General features: G+C 38.3%; 2 protein-coding genes across 3 annotated transcripts; both read left to right on the forward strand.

Moving 5' to 3' along the window:
• Positions 1–1,867: 1,867 nt before the first annotated feature.
• mfsd8 (major facilitator superfamily domain containing 8) lies at positions 1,868–8,424 on the forward strand. Its single transcript, XM_008435677.2, has 12 exons — positions 1,868–2,234; positions 2,360–2,442; positions 4,036–4,079; positions 4,427–4,667; positions 4,787–4,900; positions 4,990–5,134; positions 5,608–5,666; positions 6,098–6,206; positions 6,337–6,471; positions 6,555–6,658; positions 6,745–6,971; positions 7,054–8,424. Exons 1-12 carry the CDS (start codon positions 2,179–2,181, stop codon positions 7,258–7,260), a joined length of 1,524 nt encoding a protein of 507 aa, XP_008433899.1. The 5' UTR covers positions 1,868–2,178; the 3' UTR covers positions 7,261–8,424.
• Positions 8,425–9,021: 597 nt separating this feature from the next.
• Positions 9,022–18,096, forward strand: LOC103480653 (tetratricopeptide repeat protein 31-like). 2 transcript variants are annotated; one of them, XM_008435678.2, is made up of 18 exons: positions 9,022–9,187; positions 9,369–9,391; positions 11,551–11,617; positions 11,695–11,903; positions 11,992–12,072; positions 12,158–12,217; positions 12,302–12,460; positions 12,610–12,789; positions 12,881–12,944; positions 13,024–13,114; positions 13,207–13,348; positions 14,322–14,426; positions 14,536–14,635; positions 14,743–14,980; positions 15,136–15,210; positions 15,902–16,004; positions 16,952–17,067; positions 17,267–18,096. In XM_008435678.2, the coding sequence occupies exons 1-18, from the start codon at positions 9,148–9,150 to the stop codon at positions 17,307–17,309; spliced, it is 1,896 nt and encodes a 631-aa protein (XP_008433900.1). In that variant the 5' UTR covers positions 9,022–9,147; the 3' UTR covers positions 17,310–18,096. The 2 variants fall into 2 exon arrangements, with proteins under 2 accessions (XP_008433900.1, XP_008433901.1); XM_008435679.2 differs by having other exon boundaries at positions 9,023–9,206.
• The last annotated feature ends 755 nt before the right edge of the window (positions 18,097–18,851 follow it).

Here is an 18,851-nt window from a genome sequence, read left to right on the forward strand (position 1 = left end):
TGAGAAATTGATAATATGAAAAATAAATAAATGAAAAAATGGGTTAATGAAAAAGCTAAATTATTTATTTAACAAATTATTTATTTATTTCACTCATTTTCTTCATTTTTTGATTTATTTTACTCATTTTTTATTTATTTCACCCATTTATTTATTTATTTAATTTTGGCTGAAATGGCTCTCCATATTCAGGTAGCTTTTTCAAATGATTTAGGATTAAATGACTTTAAATGGTGATTAATATGTTAAACTCTGAAGGGAAGGTGTGTATTTACTCAGTAGATTCATAAGGTGTTGGAAAAGTTAAAGGATAAACAACTTCAGCCTGGAGATTGCATTTTATCTGCAATGATATTTTTTACATTCTTTTTTTCCATCTTATCTCTAAAGAACATGACAAGAAAATGAAAAGAATTCACTTCACATAGGACTAACACAAGACACACGTTTCATCAAGTCTGCTTTTTATTGGCTGATAGAGGCCTGGTGATGGCTCTTTATCTCTGGAACCTTGCCCATTAGAGTCAGAATTAATTTGACCAACACTGTATTAAATTAATGATTATCTTAACAGAAATTATTCAGTTTGAATACCTGTTGTGATAAAGTTGATTCTTTCATCAACCAAGCTTGAGAAAAGAACGGCTTTAGAGATCCAGTTCAGTTCATCAGGTTTTAGCACAAGATCCTGACCATCATAACACATTCTGGCTCTTCAGCTTAAGGGATTTTCTGAAGAAATTTATGTAACGGTTTAGGCTATTTTAATTCTTCTTTCTCCCAAATTCTCCCCTTTACAATATTTCTAGGTCTCATAACTTGTGGTTCAATAATAAAAAAACCTTCTTTAAACTCCTGAGAAAACGGTTAATTTCTGGGAAAAACTTGACATTTTATCAGTTTAGATAATATATTTTGAACATTCATTCCTGTAAGCACGTCATAAATAGAATTAATCTTTGTTTAATCTTGTTTGGGGCTGTTTTTTACTCAACAAAATGATTACTAAATTGACCTTAGAGTGACTAATAATAAGTATAAGCCATGATTTTTTTTTTCTTTTAATAAATGATCATTTGAAAACTTCATTTTGCTTTTAGGTTCATCTTATTTTTGTCTGATAGTAAAATGATCCGAACCATTGGCCGGGGGTGGGGGAAGGGGGCGTGCATGCGTATGTATGCGTGCGTGCGTGTGTGTGTGTGTTTTCCCACTCTAATCATTTACGTTTCACATAGAGAACATAATACATTTATTTCTACAAGCAACATGTTTAGCACCAGTTTTTCCTCCCCTGTTAATATCAAAATAAAGAGAAGAATTGTGTATTTTTAAACCATCCTCAATCTGGGTGTAATGTTAATGTTATATAAGAGTTTAATGTCAGTTTATAAAACTCTCCGGATTCTTAAGCAGTATTCTGAACAGCTGAAGTCTAATTAAATGCATATCAACTGCTGTGCTGTTTTGTTCTTCACATTAATAACCGAGGACTCCATCAAGGTTTCTGCTGTGATATCTGGTGCTTCACTTTTGATCTTGACACAAAACTGTCAGAGAGAGACCGCAATGTTTGTGTTCGCGTTCTCACGTGAGCGAGCGCGCTGCGTCAAGTTAAAAGTATTTAGGCGGAAATGACACAAGCGTTACGTAGTGTTGGGTTTCAAAACAAAAGCAGGCACTTGTTAAAGACAAAGAAATTAAAATTAAAACATAAGCAGATTATCCAGTGTGTTCATTTAGATAAATATTTAACTGTTTAAATTACTTTAAAATGCTGCATTTAAAGTCAAATTCAATAGCTTTTCTGTTTTGTGTCTTATTTTGTAAGATATAACCGGACATTAGTTTATTTATTGGACCTACATGAAGTTGCGCTGCCATGGTATCATAGTCCAGTTCTGTCAGGTTTTGTGTTACGTGCTGCTTTTTTGGGGCTTTAACATCGGTTAGAAACGCCTCTTTTCAACAATATGTGCAGCATTTGCTAAGCTTATTAATGTCTGCAGCTGAAGTGTTATTTTGTGTGGCTGAGGTTATCTGCAAGTCTAGCTAGCTTCTAGAAGCTTTCCGGAAGAGCAGGAGTCTACTTTGAGCCCCGGCTAGTTCACTGACCCTCGTATACATGGCGACTTAGGACACCACCGGGACTTTCTCTAGATTACTTAATTAGTTAAAATGTCACATCTTGACCCAGACGACACCACTCCGTTGCTCCGGGACGATGCAAGCAGGTGAGTACAGAGTTCACAGGGTCCATTTTTACCACCAAGAATGCGTGAAGCCAGATTTTAAATGTGTTTGTATTACTGTATTAAATAATTTTAAACCACAAATCGTTGTTCCTGTCTGGATGCAGCGATGACTCCCAGGATGGGGACTACAGAAGCCGGTGGAGGTCCATCCGGGTCATGTACTTCACAATGTTTCTCAGCAGCGTAGGTGAGGAAAGCTCCCATGACTTTTGTCCCCTTTTGTGCGGACACACCTGGTCTGTCTAGTTCCACAAGACGACTGATCTGAAAACTGGTGACAAATGTGTTGGATAACGTAAATATGAAAAAGGTTTGGCTTTAAAGGGATGGAAAATTAGCAAAAAGGAGCAGAACATTTTTAATAAAACTATACCAGTGGATCTCAATAATAGAAGATAATCAAAAAGATAACTTATTTCAGTAGTTCAGTTTGAAAGCTAAAATTCTGTTCTGGAAATGACCAGATTACTCTTTAAACCAATGCAACAAAGGGCTGTTAATACATACATCATCATTCTCACAATACAGTCTCATCTTTGTCTTTGCAGTACAATATGGAAATTCTGTGGGGTTTAGCTCTGGCCAGTTTGCAGATGAAGCACAATGATACCATGGGTAATGAAAGCTGGTATTGGTAGTGTCGGCGTAGTAGGAACTCAAGTGCAGAATGTACTTTTTTATGAAAAGAGGACTTTAGACCGCTGAGCAACCATCCAGTCCCTGAAAGGACTTCACTTCACAATCCTGTTAGGGGATTTTCATCACACTTTCTCTTCCACTAACTAAATTGAGTGTTAAAGCAGTACTTTGTGACTACAATATTCTTAACATTGACATAGAGGGGATGCTATTTTACAGTCTCTGCAGCTTTGGTCCATGGAGATATGTTTCATTACACTGACTTTTTAGGTTTTATTGATCTTGTGTAACATCCTAAATTCCTGAAAAACTGAATATTAGATTTTCATTAGATGTAATTCACATTTATCAGAATTGCCAGAGATAAACACTTGAAATGCATCACTCTACGTGTAATGAATCTGTATGGATTCACGTTTTGAAACAAATTCTAGGAACTTTTTAATACCAGTTTTTTTTTTTTTTAGATCCATGTAAAATAAAAGTTACATTTTAAACCACTATAAAGTGACAGAATATTAAATTTGCTTTAGGTATATTGTTGTTAATCAGATAAATTACAAGATAACTAACTGTAATGTAAATAAATTAGATACAATAAATACAAATAAAGGAATGAAAACACAGTATCTAGATCTGGCTCTATAAATCAAAGGTGATCAGTTGCAGCAGTGCCTTCTATTAAAACCAGTTTAACCAGAAATACCAGAGCTCAAGACCGTCACATCCACCAGGTTGGACCAGTTGAAGAAAGAAATCTTTGTAAGCAACTAACTATTAGCATAGGATGCTATTCAATCCATCTACCATTAAGTTATTAAACCTGTTATGCAGTGATCTTTTAATAAATCAATACGACTAAATATCAATGCATGGAAGAAAGATCTTGTTGGGTCATTAGTTCTTTAAGCCTGGAAATTGTTCTTCAGATGATAGAAGGCCGACTTTGTAACTGGCTTTATGCATCTATGATGGTTCAGGTCTGAGTCCATCACTACATCTGGAGAGTGGGCTTGATCACGAGTTTCTCTCTGTAACAGATGAAAGTTTTAACTTTGCAACTTCTGTATCCCTTCTAACAAATCCATGTTCACCATCTTTGACAGCTTGTAGATCATCTCCGTTTCTTGTCTCTGCTCAGGCTTCACAATTGTCATCACATCACTATGGCCCTATTTGCAGAAGGTATGGAATGCTTTCAATTTTCAGTTTGTTGGAATTGTTTTTTTATTTTTAGGTTGAGAGAAAGTGTTCGCTTTCTGCATAAAACCACAGTGACCACAAATAAATGGAAAAAAGGGAAATGAAAGAAGTAGTAAAGAAAGTCTTAGAAAATCAGTTGTGGACAAAAATAGAATATTTTGTTCATTTGAATTACCTTTTGAAGAATCATTGTTTAGATATGAGGCATCATTTATTACAAAAAAGACACAAAAAGAAAGATACTTTTTTTTATCCATACTTTTGAAGTTACTTGCTTCAGACAGTGTTGTATTTTAGTAAGTCGGTCTCGTTGTTGTCTCGTGTTGCAGGTCGACAGCAGCGCAGACGCCAGCTTCCTGGGTTGGATGGTTGCAGCCTACAGTCTGGGTCAGATGGTGGCCTCGCCTCTGTTTGGGCTGTGGTCTAATCACCGGCCGCGCAGGGAGCCGCTGGTGTGCTCCATCTTCATCAACCTGGCTGCCAATATCTACTATGCCTACGCGTATCTGCCCAAAACCAATAACAAGTACCACATGCTCATGTCCAGAGCATTTGTTGGCTTTGGAGCAGGTGGGAATCCGTTCTTCTGGCTCATGATTTCTTACAACGCTGAAAATCTGACCTGGTGTTAAATAGAGATGTCTCTGCTTCCATTTCATGCACAGTGATATTCGATTTGTTCCCTTCAGGTAATGTTGCCGTTGGGAGGTCGTATGTCGCCGGGGCTACGTCCCTGAAAGAAAGGACTGGAGCCATGGCAAACATGAGCGCCTGTCAGGCACTGGGCTTCATCCTCGGACCAGGTGCTTCATGCGGAGCTGCTCTGGGTGTGGAGAATAACTCTGAAGAAGAAAGACGTGTTCATGTTCATGTCTGTGTTTGTGGGTTTCAGCTCTGCAGGCATGCCTGTCTTTCATCGGAGAAAACGGCGTCACGGTGAAGTTCCTAGACCTGCAGCTCAACATGTACACCACGCCGGCTTTACTGGCTGCACTTTTCGGACTCATCAACATCCTGCTGGTTCTGCTGGTGCTCAAGTCAGTTTATTTCATCTTTATTTCATGTGTGTGTTGCTATTTCAAAATGTGAGGACAACAAATTCAGAACACATCACTGTTTTCTCCACTGAACCGCTTAAAAATGGACAAACTTTGCTCCACTGAAGTCAGCTCTTGCAGATTGTCTTATTACTTCAATCTGCTCTTTTTTAAATTGACTAATTTTTTGATCTATAAGCATAGTCCATAACACACGGTCAATATATTTTAGCTCAGGACTTTCCAAAAGCTTAATGTTAAACTACGTCATCTATTCTATAACCAGCTCTGACATGGGGTTGGGATCGTTATCCTACTCGAACAACCAGTTTAGTCCAAGTTTCAACCATCAGGCCCACACTGCCCTCAAGTGGAAGAAACTAGCAACTGCTGGAATACCAGTGTGACTGCTGTGAAGTTGCTGCATTGTTTTTCATCTAAAATCTTTAATATTCTTATGTTTTTGCCACCAGAGAGCACCGTGTAAATGAAGATGGAAAGCACATCAGATCTATCAACTACACCTCAGAAGGTATTGGTTGTCTGAAGTCTTTGTTGCTTATTTTGTTATTTTATTTACACGTTGAACAAAAAAATAGGGTGTATGGGATTTGATCAAATGAGATCTGAATAAGTGGATCTTCTGGAATGAGATTTTTACCTTCAGCTTAACAGTAAGAACTAGTTATGTTTTTTTGCAACCATACTGCTTAATTTTCTAAAGTTGCTTTTAAATACAGGTAACTGATATTACCAGTCATAAGGGTTCCAACTCTGTCTCTAAATGTATGGAAACAGCCATTGCACGTAAGATTTTAAGTGCGTCATAAGTTAATTAAAACCTGCAGCTTAACTTAAATTGGTACACAAGGTAATAAAGTTAAGAAAAAAAATCCAGATAAGTGTATAGATCAGTTTCAGTTTTTATTTTTAATTATTCAAATGTTCTTCTTCTTTGTTCAGACACAGTCGATATCCTTGATGAATCTGTGGAAACCATCGACCAGGTGGCTGTTGTGACCTCCAACGTGTTGTTCTTCATCGTCATGTTCATCTTCGCTGTGTTTGAAACGTAAGTATTGCACTGAAATATTTACCTGAAATACTCACGCAGGTAAACACACACCTGTTAGCGTGTGTTGTAAACACACAACACACACCTGCTGGGTTGGAGGAAAGTCCTAACAGTTCTTATTCTCCAGAATTGCCACTCCTCTGTCCATGGACATGTTCGCCTGGACGAGGAAAGAAGCCGTTCTGTACAACGGTATTATTATGGTCGGCATCGGATTTCAATCAATCCTGGTGTTTCTTTTGGTAAAAGCAGCCGCTTTGAGGTAAATGCTTCCTGTCTAAACAGAGGATATGTTTTAGTTTGGCTGAATTTGGGTCATGACGAAGTTACTTTCTCTCCTTCCAGGTTTGGGGATCGCCCCGTGTTGCTTGCAGGTTTTGGCATCATATTCTGTGGCTTCATTGTTTTGCTTCCCTGGGGAAATCATTTCCCCAAAATCCAGTGGGCAGGTAATCTGTGGGGAAACAATAGGGAAAATGTTGAGGAAGAAATCTGGATTTGAACTTGAGTTTTTCTTCCTTTCACCAAAATGCAGACCTGAAAAACAACTCTTTGGTCAGTCAAGTGTCTGGGGGCAGTTTAGTTGGCAACGGCACCGTGGAGCCCACAGGCTGCCCGTACGAGCAGACCTGGTGTCAGACCATCCCAGCCATCTACCTCGCACAGTACATCTCATCAGACTTTCTCATCGGGGTGGGCTACCCGGCCTGCAATGTGATGTCCTACACGCTTTATTCCAAAATCCTTGGACCAAAACCTCAGGTGAAAAGTTCAGGAGTGTTTTCGATAAGTTGAAGCAGTTATGATGCGTTCAGTGAGGCTCAGTGTGTTTTCATGTCTCCAGGGTGTGTACATGGGCTGGCTGACCGCCTCGGGGAGCGGGGCGCGAACACTCGGTCCCGTCTTCGTCTCCCACGTCTACACCCTCCTGGGACCTCGCTGGGCCTTCAGCCTCATCTGCGGTATGGTGGTGTTGGGCGTCATCCTCCTCCTCTCAGCCTACCACAGACTCATCGCCTATTCTGTTCGCCACGGAAGGATCGTGGAGTAACAGATTCTCACCACGGAAACTAGCAGGAGTACATGACAACCGATGGTACATTTGTCCAGACTTTCTGCTGTGACAGAATCATTTTGCTGCTTCTTATTTTAAATGTGGGGACTGATCAATTATTAGTTTTTAACTCAGGGTTTTAGTCCTAAATCTTAATAGTAAAGAGATTTTGATGGATTATTTCTCATACCAGAGTGGGAGCTGGAACTGCAACTGACTTTTCACTCATTTTAAAGGCCTGCGACAGAAGTTGACAAACAACATAATAATGTTTTGCTGTTTGAGGATTGCTGGAAATTGGTTTCATGGTTTATATTAAGAATTACCAGTTACACATTTTAACATTAATGCACTGTAAGAAAAATACTGATGTTATTTTTCCTAATTATCTGAATAATACCCGTAGTTTGAAACTATGGGAGTTTTCTCATTCCTAAATTATTCAGAAAATGATTTCTGGATGTGTGTACAGAGATAATGAAGTGAATGAAGCATTAAATTTTTATAGTGAAATTAACTTCCTCTGCTTTACTCCATTATAATGCCATAATCACCTTTTTTTTTTTTACATTTTATTAATAGATTATTGGTATTTGGAAACTGCTTAGTATATTAAGGATATGGATCAGTCAAACACAAAGTTTGGCTACTAGAACAGTTAAATATTCCAACTTCTCACAGAATAATGTGGAGAATAACATTGATTAAAAGCATTTTATAGAATCAAGAAATCACTTAAGTACAATCTGACAGCATGAAGTAGTCTAAAGGTTCTAAGAAAAGAAAAAATGAAAACATGATACTCCAATCTAAAGATAATTAAGTACACATGAGAAGCTGACCCCCATCTGTCTGGAAAGGATTTGCTTCATCTGTAAAGTTTTGAAAATCCACCAAACGATAGGAAGAGCCATTATCCACAAAGAAAAACATGCAACATGGCTGAACCAGTCTAGCCTGGTTATTTCTTTAACCCAAAAGAAATGATAATAAAACACTTTTTAAAAATTTACAGGTTTCACTTATAAGTTTTCATAAATCAACAATGACAAACATCTCCCATGGGGGTTATTGGCCTCCATAACAGAATGATGTATTTTATCGTGCGATATACATGAGGTTGGAAAAAGGAAAATAAGCAATAAACCTCACTCATTACTTGTTTTGCTTTTAGTTTGCTTTTTGTAAGACTTAATGTTTTTTCCGTGATCAATACTGAAATGGATTCTACTGCTACTTGTCCGGTTTTGCCTACAATACTGAAGTTTTGGAGTAAGCAGAAAATAAAGGGGTAAACACAGGTGGTAATTACTAAAATAACCAGAAGGGGGCGGAATGATAAGTTTCGTTTGTAAACAATGCCTTAAATGATGGGTCGGTGGTGACAGAGTCAATTTGATCTGCCGTCTCGTTTTGGAAAGGAACCGACTTCCGACTCAAACTGCTTGTTTAGATTTTAAAGCAGCGGACATCAGGCAGACACTTACCAGTAATTACTTGTGTTTTTAAGTGTGCTTTAACAGTTTTAATACATGTAATATAAACTTCTGTTATGGTCACTAAATGTGAAGTTGTCGTGGTTACTTACTAAAGCGAAGTGGGTCTGTCAATTAAATATTAAACGTGCTTCTATGTCGTTAGAATAGCCCAGGATCCGAAAGATCCGACTGATGTAGCGCCAAATGATCCGAATCCTGAAACACCACCGAAACGCCCATTGGCAAAATCCATGACGTCCATGCTTAGCTTTCCTCTTCTTCCTCACCGGATGCTGAGAAGAGTTCAGAGCGCGCCGAGACAAAAACGCAGCTCACGTTGAAAGCTGCTGAAACTGGCGCTTGCTATATTATTTGTTTTAGAAGCTCATTAGTTGATTAGAAGTGTATGAGACGTCGATCTCCGGTGTGTGATACTAAACATGCAGGTATTTAACGATGAAACCGGTAAGAAAATGCTCATTTGGACTTGTTTAGAAGTTGGTGGCTAGTGCAGTTAGCATGCTAGTTGACTCGAATAGATTGGAGTAACACTTAACTTAAATGTAGATAAATGACTTTACCATTAAAGCCTAACCGTTAAAATGCACTGTCTCTCCTGCTTTTCAGAGTTTACGGATATTCATATGATCGTAAGTAACATTTTCACTGTTGTTTTGGTCGTAGTTGAAAGCTAATGGAATGTGTCGCATTGAGCGAACGGCCTTGAAAGTAGCAGCTGTTGTCCTGAATTGAACCTAAAATCTGGCCTCGTTTTCATCCCAATAAACTTTTTCAAAAGACAAAATACACCTACTTATTTTGATCATACCTAAATTTAGCTGATGTTTGTTTTTAACCTAAAACATCAATGGAAAGTGTGACTAAATCGATCGTTGCATTTGCTTTGTTCTTTAAATTATGTCTTTTAAAAGTTCAGCACTTCTGTTTTGAGTTTGTATTTAAAAAAATCAAATCCTATTGATAGCTTAGGTAGTTTAACACTAGATGTACTACATTTGTCATTTTTAGTTAATTCAAAACTACATTTGAGGGAAAAATCCAACTTACTTTTATGTTAGCATATTTAAGTTTTGAGAGAGAAATTGGTGGGAGGTGAAATATGGTAGATGTGGTTTTTGTAAACATTTGAATTGCCAATAATTATTTTGGATTATTCAGATTTTTGTTTTGTATTGTGATTCATAAGCAACATTCAAAATGACTTTTATCCTGAATCATTTATGTTAGAAACACGGCTTCATGAACTGTAGACTTGTAGTCAAAATTGTTTCTCTCTCTCTTTAATAGTTTCTTACACTTAATTGAATCTGAAAATTACTCATGTTGAGCACTTTTCACTCAGTAACAACTTCTTCAGCACAAGATGGTAGCTATGTAAAAATGATGCCTTCACTGTTATGAAATAGTGGGATTCTTGAGCTTCTGAGCCGCACATCTAAAGTTGGCCATCTCATTTTGGTCACCAGTTCACTTACTGGTGTATCAATATTTGTTTTATGCAACAAATGGACGAAAATAAGCGTAAACGATTAAATAACCTTTCAAATCTAGCTACTTCCTAAAAATAAACTAATGTCGCCATTTCCCCAGAACTGATGAGTAACTACGTAAAAAGCTTGGCAAGTTGCCTTTTCTTTGCTCAGTGCTGGGAGTTTGCAACATGGCTGCTTCCATTTTGTTTTGTTTTTTTTGTTTTTTTATATGCTAGCATTGTTTTGTAGTTGCTGCTTACTGGTTGTTGTTGTGCATATTTCAACAGAAGCCTTTGTAAGCACAATCTCTGATGTATTGTTTTGCTGAAAGATTGGTTTGTGTGACCTAGAAAAACAAACAACAGTATCTCTGCACTGCTGCTAAGAAATAGTTCTCTTGATTAGTTAACCGGTGATAACAACAATGTAAATGCTGTGTTTCTACTGTTACTTTGTTGTTTAAGCTATTTTTCGCGACTGTTCAACATAATGGATGTTGAGAAGTAAGCTTTATTTTATTATTATTTTTTAGAATAGATTAAATGTATTCTTTTCCCACAGTGGGGAACATTTTTCTGATCAAGCAGTAAGTCAACGGTTTATGTAAACATGCAGATTCAACTGCAGTAAAAGTATAAAAACTAAAACACTGTAAGTAATTATACATTTCACAGGGAAAATATTAAAGATAGCATACATGGATCAAATGTGCAATTGAGTGGGATACTCAATAATAAGATGCCTATATTTGTGTATAGAAAAATAGCAATAGACTATTAAGAACAAATGAAGACTGAAATAATGGCAGAAATGTCATTTAAAATGAGAAACTCTTCAGAGTAAAGTAATGTCAAAATTCTGGAGCAATATTTTTGATGTTGCCTTCAGTAATATATTTCTAGTCAGAAACACAGTTGAAATCACATTGTTTCATCGTCTCAAAAGCTACATTAATCTATAATTTGTGACTTTTTTCCCCACCCCTGCATGTGGCAGTGATTTATTTTGTTTGTCCTGTGGATTTAAAAATGACCGGCACATGAATTCCAGGTTTGCTTTCTTCCTTGTGTTCGTGTGTCACATGCAATAAAAGGAGCTCATCTGTTGAGTTAGGTTTTCCTGGATAACGGAAAGTGAAACCTTGAAAAAGCTCCGCGTCAGAATCTTAAATCCTGCTGCAGCCGAAGAATACAAACTAAGGCAGAGCTTCAGACGGCCTTGAAAACTGGATTTAGTTTGACTGTCGAAGTTTTACATTTTTACATGCTGACCTAATCTGACTGTGTGTCCTTCTCTCTCTCTCTCCTGTCATTTAGCAAAAAGTTGTGGGCTTATTTGGTCACAAGCCTCAAATGCAGAGGATAATAACATGTGGCCTTCTCGGTAAGGGAATAAAGAGATGTTTCCGTCATATTCGTCGGTATTTTAGTGTGTAAACGAAAGGTTTTTGCTCCCCGCAGGTATTGAATATGATGCAGAGCTAGATGTGGACGATTATGACAGCTGGCCTCACCGTCGTCACAGCTTTAATCAACATTACACTCGCAATACTTTGAGCGGAGACCTTACCAGAGCGTCCAGCTCTTCTTATCAGTCCCCTCTACATTACTACTCTTCAGTTCGCGGCAACTCCAGCCCGCCGTCTTATAAAGTTCAGACGAAGGAGAGCGTGAGTGCACCTTTACTCTGCGTTTGAAAGGTTCGATGAAATCCCTCGAATCCGGTTTGACTCGGGTGTCTCTGCTCTGCCGCGCTAGGATTCTGAACGAAAAGCTCGATTATTACAAGAAACTAAAAAGAGCAAAGAAAAGGCAGAGAAAAAGCGGCTTAAGAAACAGGTGAGTGACAGGGTTTTTTTTCGGCGCGAGCCGTGGAGGAAGGGGTGAGATGCTGAGAGACGCTGCGTTTATTTCTGTCCGACAGAAACAGAAGCAAAGAAAACAAATGGAGAAGGTGAAACAAAACCCCGGGAAACCTGAAGAGGTGAGCACAACTTCAAGACGAGATGGCGTGGAAATGATCTCTCTGGTTCTTGAATCCTTCACACGTGTTTTCATTGTTGCGCAGGGAGACGCTGCGGAAGAGTCAGAGGAGAGTAAATCTGTTAATGACGATGAGAAGAAGAAGAACTTGGCTGCAGCTAAAGACACGGATAGCGACAGCAGCAGCAGCGGACAGGAATCCAGCGACGACGAAGACGACAAAAATGACTCGCACGATTTCGAGGTACAACTTGAAATGTCTGTTTGCATTTTAGTTGCTAAATCCATTTCAGGGATGCACATTTGAACAAGTTCCATAAAGCTTCCGAAACGGACTTTCACATTCATGCAAATTTTTTACATTTTTTGTATTTCTTTTATACTTATCTTAAGGAACTGGATATGAACAGTTCTTTTGTGACCAAAGCGGCTCTCATAGCGCAGCGTAAAGTGGAGCTAAAGCTCAAATCGGATAAAAAGGACAAAAAGAAGACTCCAGAGAAGGAGAAGTCTAAAAGTGTTCCTGTTAAAACGTCTGAGGATAAAGAGGATGCGAAGGGGGCACAGCAAAAGGTAGGGAGCCTCTCAGAAGAGTCAGATTCAGGAGGAAAATAAAACGTTACATTCTTTAAATGCAGATTTTAAATTTTTATTTTTTAAACAGGATTCTGTCGTCCCCAGCACTCCTTCTGCAGAAGATAATATAAAAATAAGTACCGATCTCGCAAGTAAGTTTCAATCTGTTCAATGTTAAACCTTCACCTTCTTCTCACGGGTCGAACATAACGAAAACATTTTCTCTTTTAGTTATTGGAAATAAATTTGCCAGCACAGGAGATTATGGCATGGCTGTGAAGTATTTCACAGATGCAATTAAGTACAACCCTAAAGAGTTTAAGTAAGAACATGCTACACTAATAAAAAAATAAATAAAAATCTCTTCCAATCACTGGCCTTTATGCAACATTTGAACTGTTTTTTTTGTTGCAGGTTGTTTGGGAATCGCTCCTTCTGTTTTGAAAAGATGCAGGAGTATGAGAAGGCGCTGACGGATGCAGAGTTGGCGCTCAGCGTTTCTCCAGGATGGGTGAAAGGTCTCTTTAGAAAAGGCAAAGCTCTAGCAGGTCTAAAGGTAATAAGATGATGGTGGTCAGTGTGATGTCATTTGTTATGGTTTGTGAGTCCTTTGGATAATTAATCTGACCGTGAGGAGTTTCCACCTACAGTTCAACTCAAATTCTGTTAAAATATTTGATTTATCCGAGAGAAAAACTAAATGTAGGAAGAAAACAGAAACTGGAGTCAAGGACCTCATTTAAAAAAAAAAAGAAAACACTGACCATATCAAAAATATTATTAAAACATATTTTAAAAAGGAAATTCGGAACACTTCAAGGATTCAAGGGGGGGAAAAAAACCCCTGCAGCCTGTTCTTGTATTCACATGAGCAGCAACCCTGTTAAATGTTTCACAGTAAGATTTTTCAGCTCAACATGCATAAAAAAATCCAACAATAATTAACCGGTGGGACGAAAGCATACTGCAAGTAATGAGTCGTTCTGATTGTTTGGACGTTTCTACAAAACTCATCTATCTGCCCAGCTTAAAGTATCTGGATTTTTAACGTCAGTCTGGGGGAAAATCCTCTTGACTTTTTGACTCCGCTTATTTTAAGTAATTAAAAGCTTTAGTGTGGCTAAAATCTATATCTGATTGCTCAGTTTTCAGTCTGTTTAAAGTTGAGCAACACAGAGTTTAAAGTCCCAGTTGACTTTCTATGAAGAGCCTCAGTTTCCTGAGGTTTACTCATAACGTTGGGACTGGTCATTCTATAAAGCATCAAATGAATAAATCTTTGTAGAGTTGTAAAGAATTGGGAAGCCGTGAAGCTTTAATATAATTATCCTTCTCGATGTTTTTGCACGTATACGGTGCTTTATGAGCAGCTTCTAATCAGTTCAGGTTGTTCCGACTCCTCACTGTGACCTTGTGTGAACATCACCGAGTCGTGACGTCTGCTCATACATGTTTTGACTGATTGTCAAAGCAAACCCCTGGCGCTCTCAATTCAGATTAAGCGAATGGTTTTATCTCTTTTCTTCCAGAGGTATAAAGAGGCCGCTGATGCCTTCAGGGACGTCCTGAAACGAGAGAGTTCCTATGCAGAGGCGGCCCAGGAGCTCATGCGGGTTCAGATAATACAACTAATGGTGTGTGTGTGACGGAGAACTACATTGTTAAATTTAAAGCAAAAATCCTGAAGATGTACAGGTGGGACTGTTATGCTGGTTTCTCCTGACTACTTCTTCTTCTGTTCAGGCGCACGGTTTTACCCGGGAGCAGAGCTCCAATGCTTTAATCATTCATGGTTCTGTAGATAAAGCCTTAGAGGTTCTGTCTAAATTACACCGTCCACCAGGTGAGTCCCAAAGCTGCCGATTCTGGACTGCAGCTTAAATAACTTGAGAGAATCGTGGACAGTTCCACCTAAGCAGCGCTGATTAAAGGCCCTTTTTGTGTTTTCAGGAGCCGTTTTAAATGGATCTCTCCCACCGGCTCAACTAGCAAACGTCACCGGAGTCTCTCCTGTTCTCTCTGCTAATTCTAGTCCTGCGCCTGTTGCTTCTGCCCAGTCACATGATGCAACTAAGAAACCTCTTCTGGACAAACCCTTAGGCCTCGTTCAGAATATACCCAATGTTGACAATCGGACTAAGCCTGCTTCTAACCAGGCTGGGAGGATAAATAGTGATAGAACCCCACCGTGAGTATCTAGTGTCTTTCATCGGTAGTTTGGAGAGTTTGAATTCATCACTTCCTGTTATGAGAAAAGTCACGAGCTGGTCAAAACTTCAGTTTTATTCAACATCATCATTTTTTAAATTTTTTTTATTTAACATGTTCTCTTTTCTCCAACAGGGAGTTGTTTCCAGTTTGGGTGGGAAACTTGTGTTTTCCAGTAACTGAAGCCATGATTAGCAAGCTGTTTAGCAAGTAAGAAATGTTTGTGTAAAACTCCCACTGGGCATGGGTTGGTCCGAGACCTGGCGCGATGAATACTGCGTAAAAATACAATTTTGGTATTTTATTAGCACAAAAACATGATCAAATTGCTTTTATTTGGGGAAAAAGCAACAATATTCCTGCAGCTGCAAAAATAAATATTCCGGTTACGTTCATATTTTTGGAGTCCCCATGGCAACAATAGGGTAATGAGTTTTCTTTCACTTAAAGGTAATTTGAAACACGGACGGTTAAATTCCACTTCTGTCACAATTAAACGTGAGATAAATGAAATGTTACTGTCAGCTAAAATTGATAATATTAACTTTTTTTTTTTTTTTAAGCAATTTGAGATGTACACAGTGGTGAAAAACTAAATCAAATAAACACGATTTTTAGTTGTTTTTAAGCAAATTAGATTATGGTGCCTTTTAAGTGTTTAATCTGATATTAGCAGCTGGAGTTTAACCCTTCATGGTCCTGTAGGCTGTTTGCATCCCAGATGTGCTTTCAACAAAAAGCATCCACTGTGAAAAACCTTTGTTTTATTTAAACCAAGTAATTTTTAAAAGATTGATACTGGTCGCCTAACTTCACTTCTTCGATGTGTTTTAAATGCATCCAGAGAAGTGGATCAATTTAAAATCCACTTCCTGAATTTTCTGAACTCTGTCCTTTACAGGGCCGGTCCGGTCTTCAGCGTGAAGCTTCTTACCGTCAAACGTTGTGCCTTTGTGAACTTTACTAAACAAGAGCACTGCGATGAAGCCATCAGACGCCTTCATGTAAGTATATATGCAACTTTATGCTGGATTTATGACAAAACCTGAGGCTTTTTGAGTCTGGAAAAGTATATAATTTGTTGATTTGCTTGTCCAGGTTTGATCTAAAATTTTAATAGATAAAGGTGAGACATAGTTTTTGTTAAATTGTGAACTTTAGAAAGTCTAGCGCAAAAAATGTGTCCTTCTCGACCCCCACACGTCCATTTTCTAGTCGAAATGAACGTGTGCAGGGCTCTGAAACCTTTAGGGTTTTCAGAGCACAATGCAAAGCAATTTAAAAGAAACATTGCGAACCCAGTCTGACATTTCTGAAAAGTTACCTGAAGGAGGCCGACGTCATCAGAAATGACGGATATTTCAAGCACATATATCGTGCAACATCTTTTTTTCCTGCAGCAATGCATTGCTGACAGTGAACGTAAAGAAAACCTGTGCATGAATAAATCTGAGGAAGTTCTGTTTTAAATGCAGAAATGCCATCTCTGCTAAGTTAAGCCGCTGAATCCTCTGCCCATCCTGCACTGCGGCGGGTTTTTGTTTTTGATGCATTGTTGTATAAAGTGACTCGGCCTGGTCTGTGCAAAGAAAAATAAAAATCTACTGAAAGATTGAAATGTGCAGAAACTGCTAAAAGCTACAAACCTCCAGAGTTCAATCTATTAGAAAATTAGAATATTGTATCGGTTGAACAAAAAAATGTTAATGTCAGCCAGATGAAAAGAATATGCATTCAGTTCTTGGTCAGGGTTTACTTTTCTTGAATTTTGTCTCCAACATGATTATTAAATCCTGGAACTGTCCCCGACTTTCATGCTCCTTTTTATTCCAGGTTTTGTGATGAGCTGACTTCGAGCTTTGAGTTTTGTTTAAATATAATTTCTGGAATAAATGACCTTTTCAGTGGTTCTCTAACTTGCCATGTATTATCCGTTTTTTTTTTTTTTCAGGGTTATGATCTGCAGGGCATAAAGATAGCTGTGAGATACCCGGACCACATTCCTCAAGGGATGGGCATCTCCAGGTCTGCGCTCAGAGCTCGAGATCTACATTGTGAGAACTTCAGGTTAGTGTTAAACATTTTGGGGAGAATTCAAATTTAATTGCATTTATTTAGTTTCTTAAATCAGTTATGTAATGCCATCTGTTTTCTCAAGAGAAAACCTATTTCACCCTGAATTATTGGTGACTGAAATTCAGCTAACGCTACAAAAGGCAAACCTTTAAATGTAAAAAAAAAAAATGTATATATATTTTGTTTGCAGACGACGGGAAGAAGGCGGTGGGAAACCAAAGATGTTTTCGTGATCACAATCCAGACCCAGGAAGCCTCTGATTCATCAAAATATGATCAATAGTCGCAGAATATCTTAACGCTGTTACTTCCAGATGAAACGATGGTGTTCTCCAAACTTTAAGGTTTTCCTGCCCGACACTTTTACTCCTGTTAAGCCTCAGAAATCTGACTCTTCTGTATTATCACAGGTGACTCTCATTAATCCAAATACGGGCTATTATTATTGTTGGGATTTTTTTTTTTTTAAAGCTATAATTTAAAACAGAATTGTCTTAATGGTCATTTAAAAGTCTTAAAGTTCAGAAGAAGGTCACCGTTCTATTTTGAATGTTGCCATATATTATTAGTGCCAGTGACTCCAAGTATTGATGAAGTACAACACCAGTTTGTTAATCACCTGCTTACAGTATTAAATTGATTAAAACATATTGAAGGCGTCATGATGTTCAGGAAGTAAGACGGATATATAACAGGTATACTTTACATTGATCTTGTACTCATATGGATCTTTTAGAAGAATCTCTGCCTTACATGCACAGCCTGCATCATTTCTGTATCCAATTTATTTCTTTTTTTTTCTAAACTTAAAATACATCAATTGTTCTCATTTGCATAAGGACAGTTCTATGCATCCTGTTATAAGCTTGTTTTTTTTTTTTTCCTTCTAGACTGAATAGCTGTTTTTTCTCTTTGATTTGTCATTAGTGATTGACCATGATGAGGTTGTGCAAACTTGCACATTTATTAACCAGGTGGCTATTCCTAATGTGAAAATTAAAGATGCTTTATTAATCTGAAGTTTGTGTCATAACTTAAAATGCCTTCCCTTTGAAGGAAACCAACATGACGGGTTCTAATGCAAGGAACCCTGAAGAATCACATATTTGGCTGTAAAGAGCAGCAGCAAAAGCAAAGGGGGTGGATTAGCAGTGCTCTACAACAACTGATGCGACTTGTGACATTTAATTTTACTTTGGGAGGGATATTAAATTGAATTGATATAATGCAGTCACATTTTCTTAAAGATAAAAAGACAAAAGAAGCGACCAGTGAAGAAGCGACACTAAAGAGTGAGCTGTATGAGTGACATGGAGATGGCTGGTGTAGGTGGACTCTGTTAAAACAACCTGGGCTTCTGTTACCTCGGCACAGGCTGAACGCCTCCAGGCCTCACCGACCGCATGGATGCACATGCGTGCAAAGAGAGCCCTGATCTGGAGCTGGGAGCATGCTGCTCAAATGGCATTTTAGAAAGTAGCGTTTCTAACATTGTGGCCTAAAAAGTATCTGCTCCGCCTGCTGTAGCCAGATTTCTGTGAGCTTTTTGTGTTTTCACCCTGCTGAACACGAGGGAGTGTTCAGAGATTCCAGGAGGCGCCAAATGGAGATGAGGGAGACGCTTTCTCCCACAGGTTCAAGGTTCAATATCTGTCAACACTTAAGTGAAGAGTTCAAGTCTTGCTCAGGTTGAAGACTCCCAGGCCTCTGCTGAGAAGCTGCATTGAGATGGTAACTTTTTCTGTCCAGATAGAACAGACTGAGTGAAGGCTACA

This window comes from Poecilia reticulata, linkage group LG18 (assembly GCF_000633615.1).
Source record: "Poecilia reticulata strain Guanapo linkage group LG18, Guppy_female_1.0+MT, whole genome shotgun sequence".
Lineage (NCBI taxonomy): Eukaryota > Metazoa > Chordata > Actinopteri > Cyprinodontiformes > Poeciliidae > Poecilia > Poecilia reticulata.

Excerpts from the sequence above, each read along its gene's own strand:
- mfsd8 (XM_008435677.2), top strand. The coding sequence starts at position 2,179 with ATGTCACATCTTGACCCAGACGACACCACTCCGTTGCTCCGGGACGAT. Across the intron at positions 2,443-4,035 it reads AATGTTTCTCAGCAGCGTAG|GCTTCACAATTGTCATCACA; the intron begins GTGAGGAAAGCT and ends GTCTCTGCTCAG. Across the intron at positions 6,659-6,744 it reads CCCCAAAATCCAGTGGGCAG|ACCTGAAAAACAACTCTTTG; the intron begins GTAATCTGTGGG and ends ACCAAAATGCAG.
- LOC103480653 (XM_008435678.2), top strand. The coding sequence starts at position 9,148 with ATGAGACGTCGATCTCCGGTGTGTGATACTAAACATGCAG. Across the intron at positions 12,218-12,301 it reads ACCCCGGGAAACCTGAAGAG|GGAGACGCTGCGGAAGAGTC; the intron begins GTGAGCACAACT and ends ATTGTTGCGCAG. Across the intron at positions 12,461-12,609 it reads ATGACTCGCACGATTTCGAG|GAACTGGATATGAACAGTTC; the intron begins GTACAACTTGAA and ends ACTTATCTTAAG.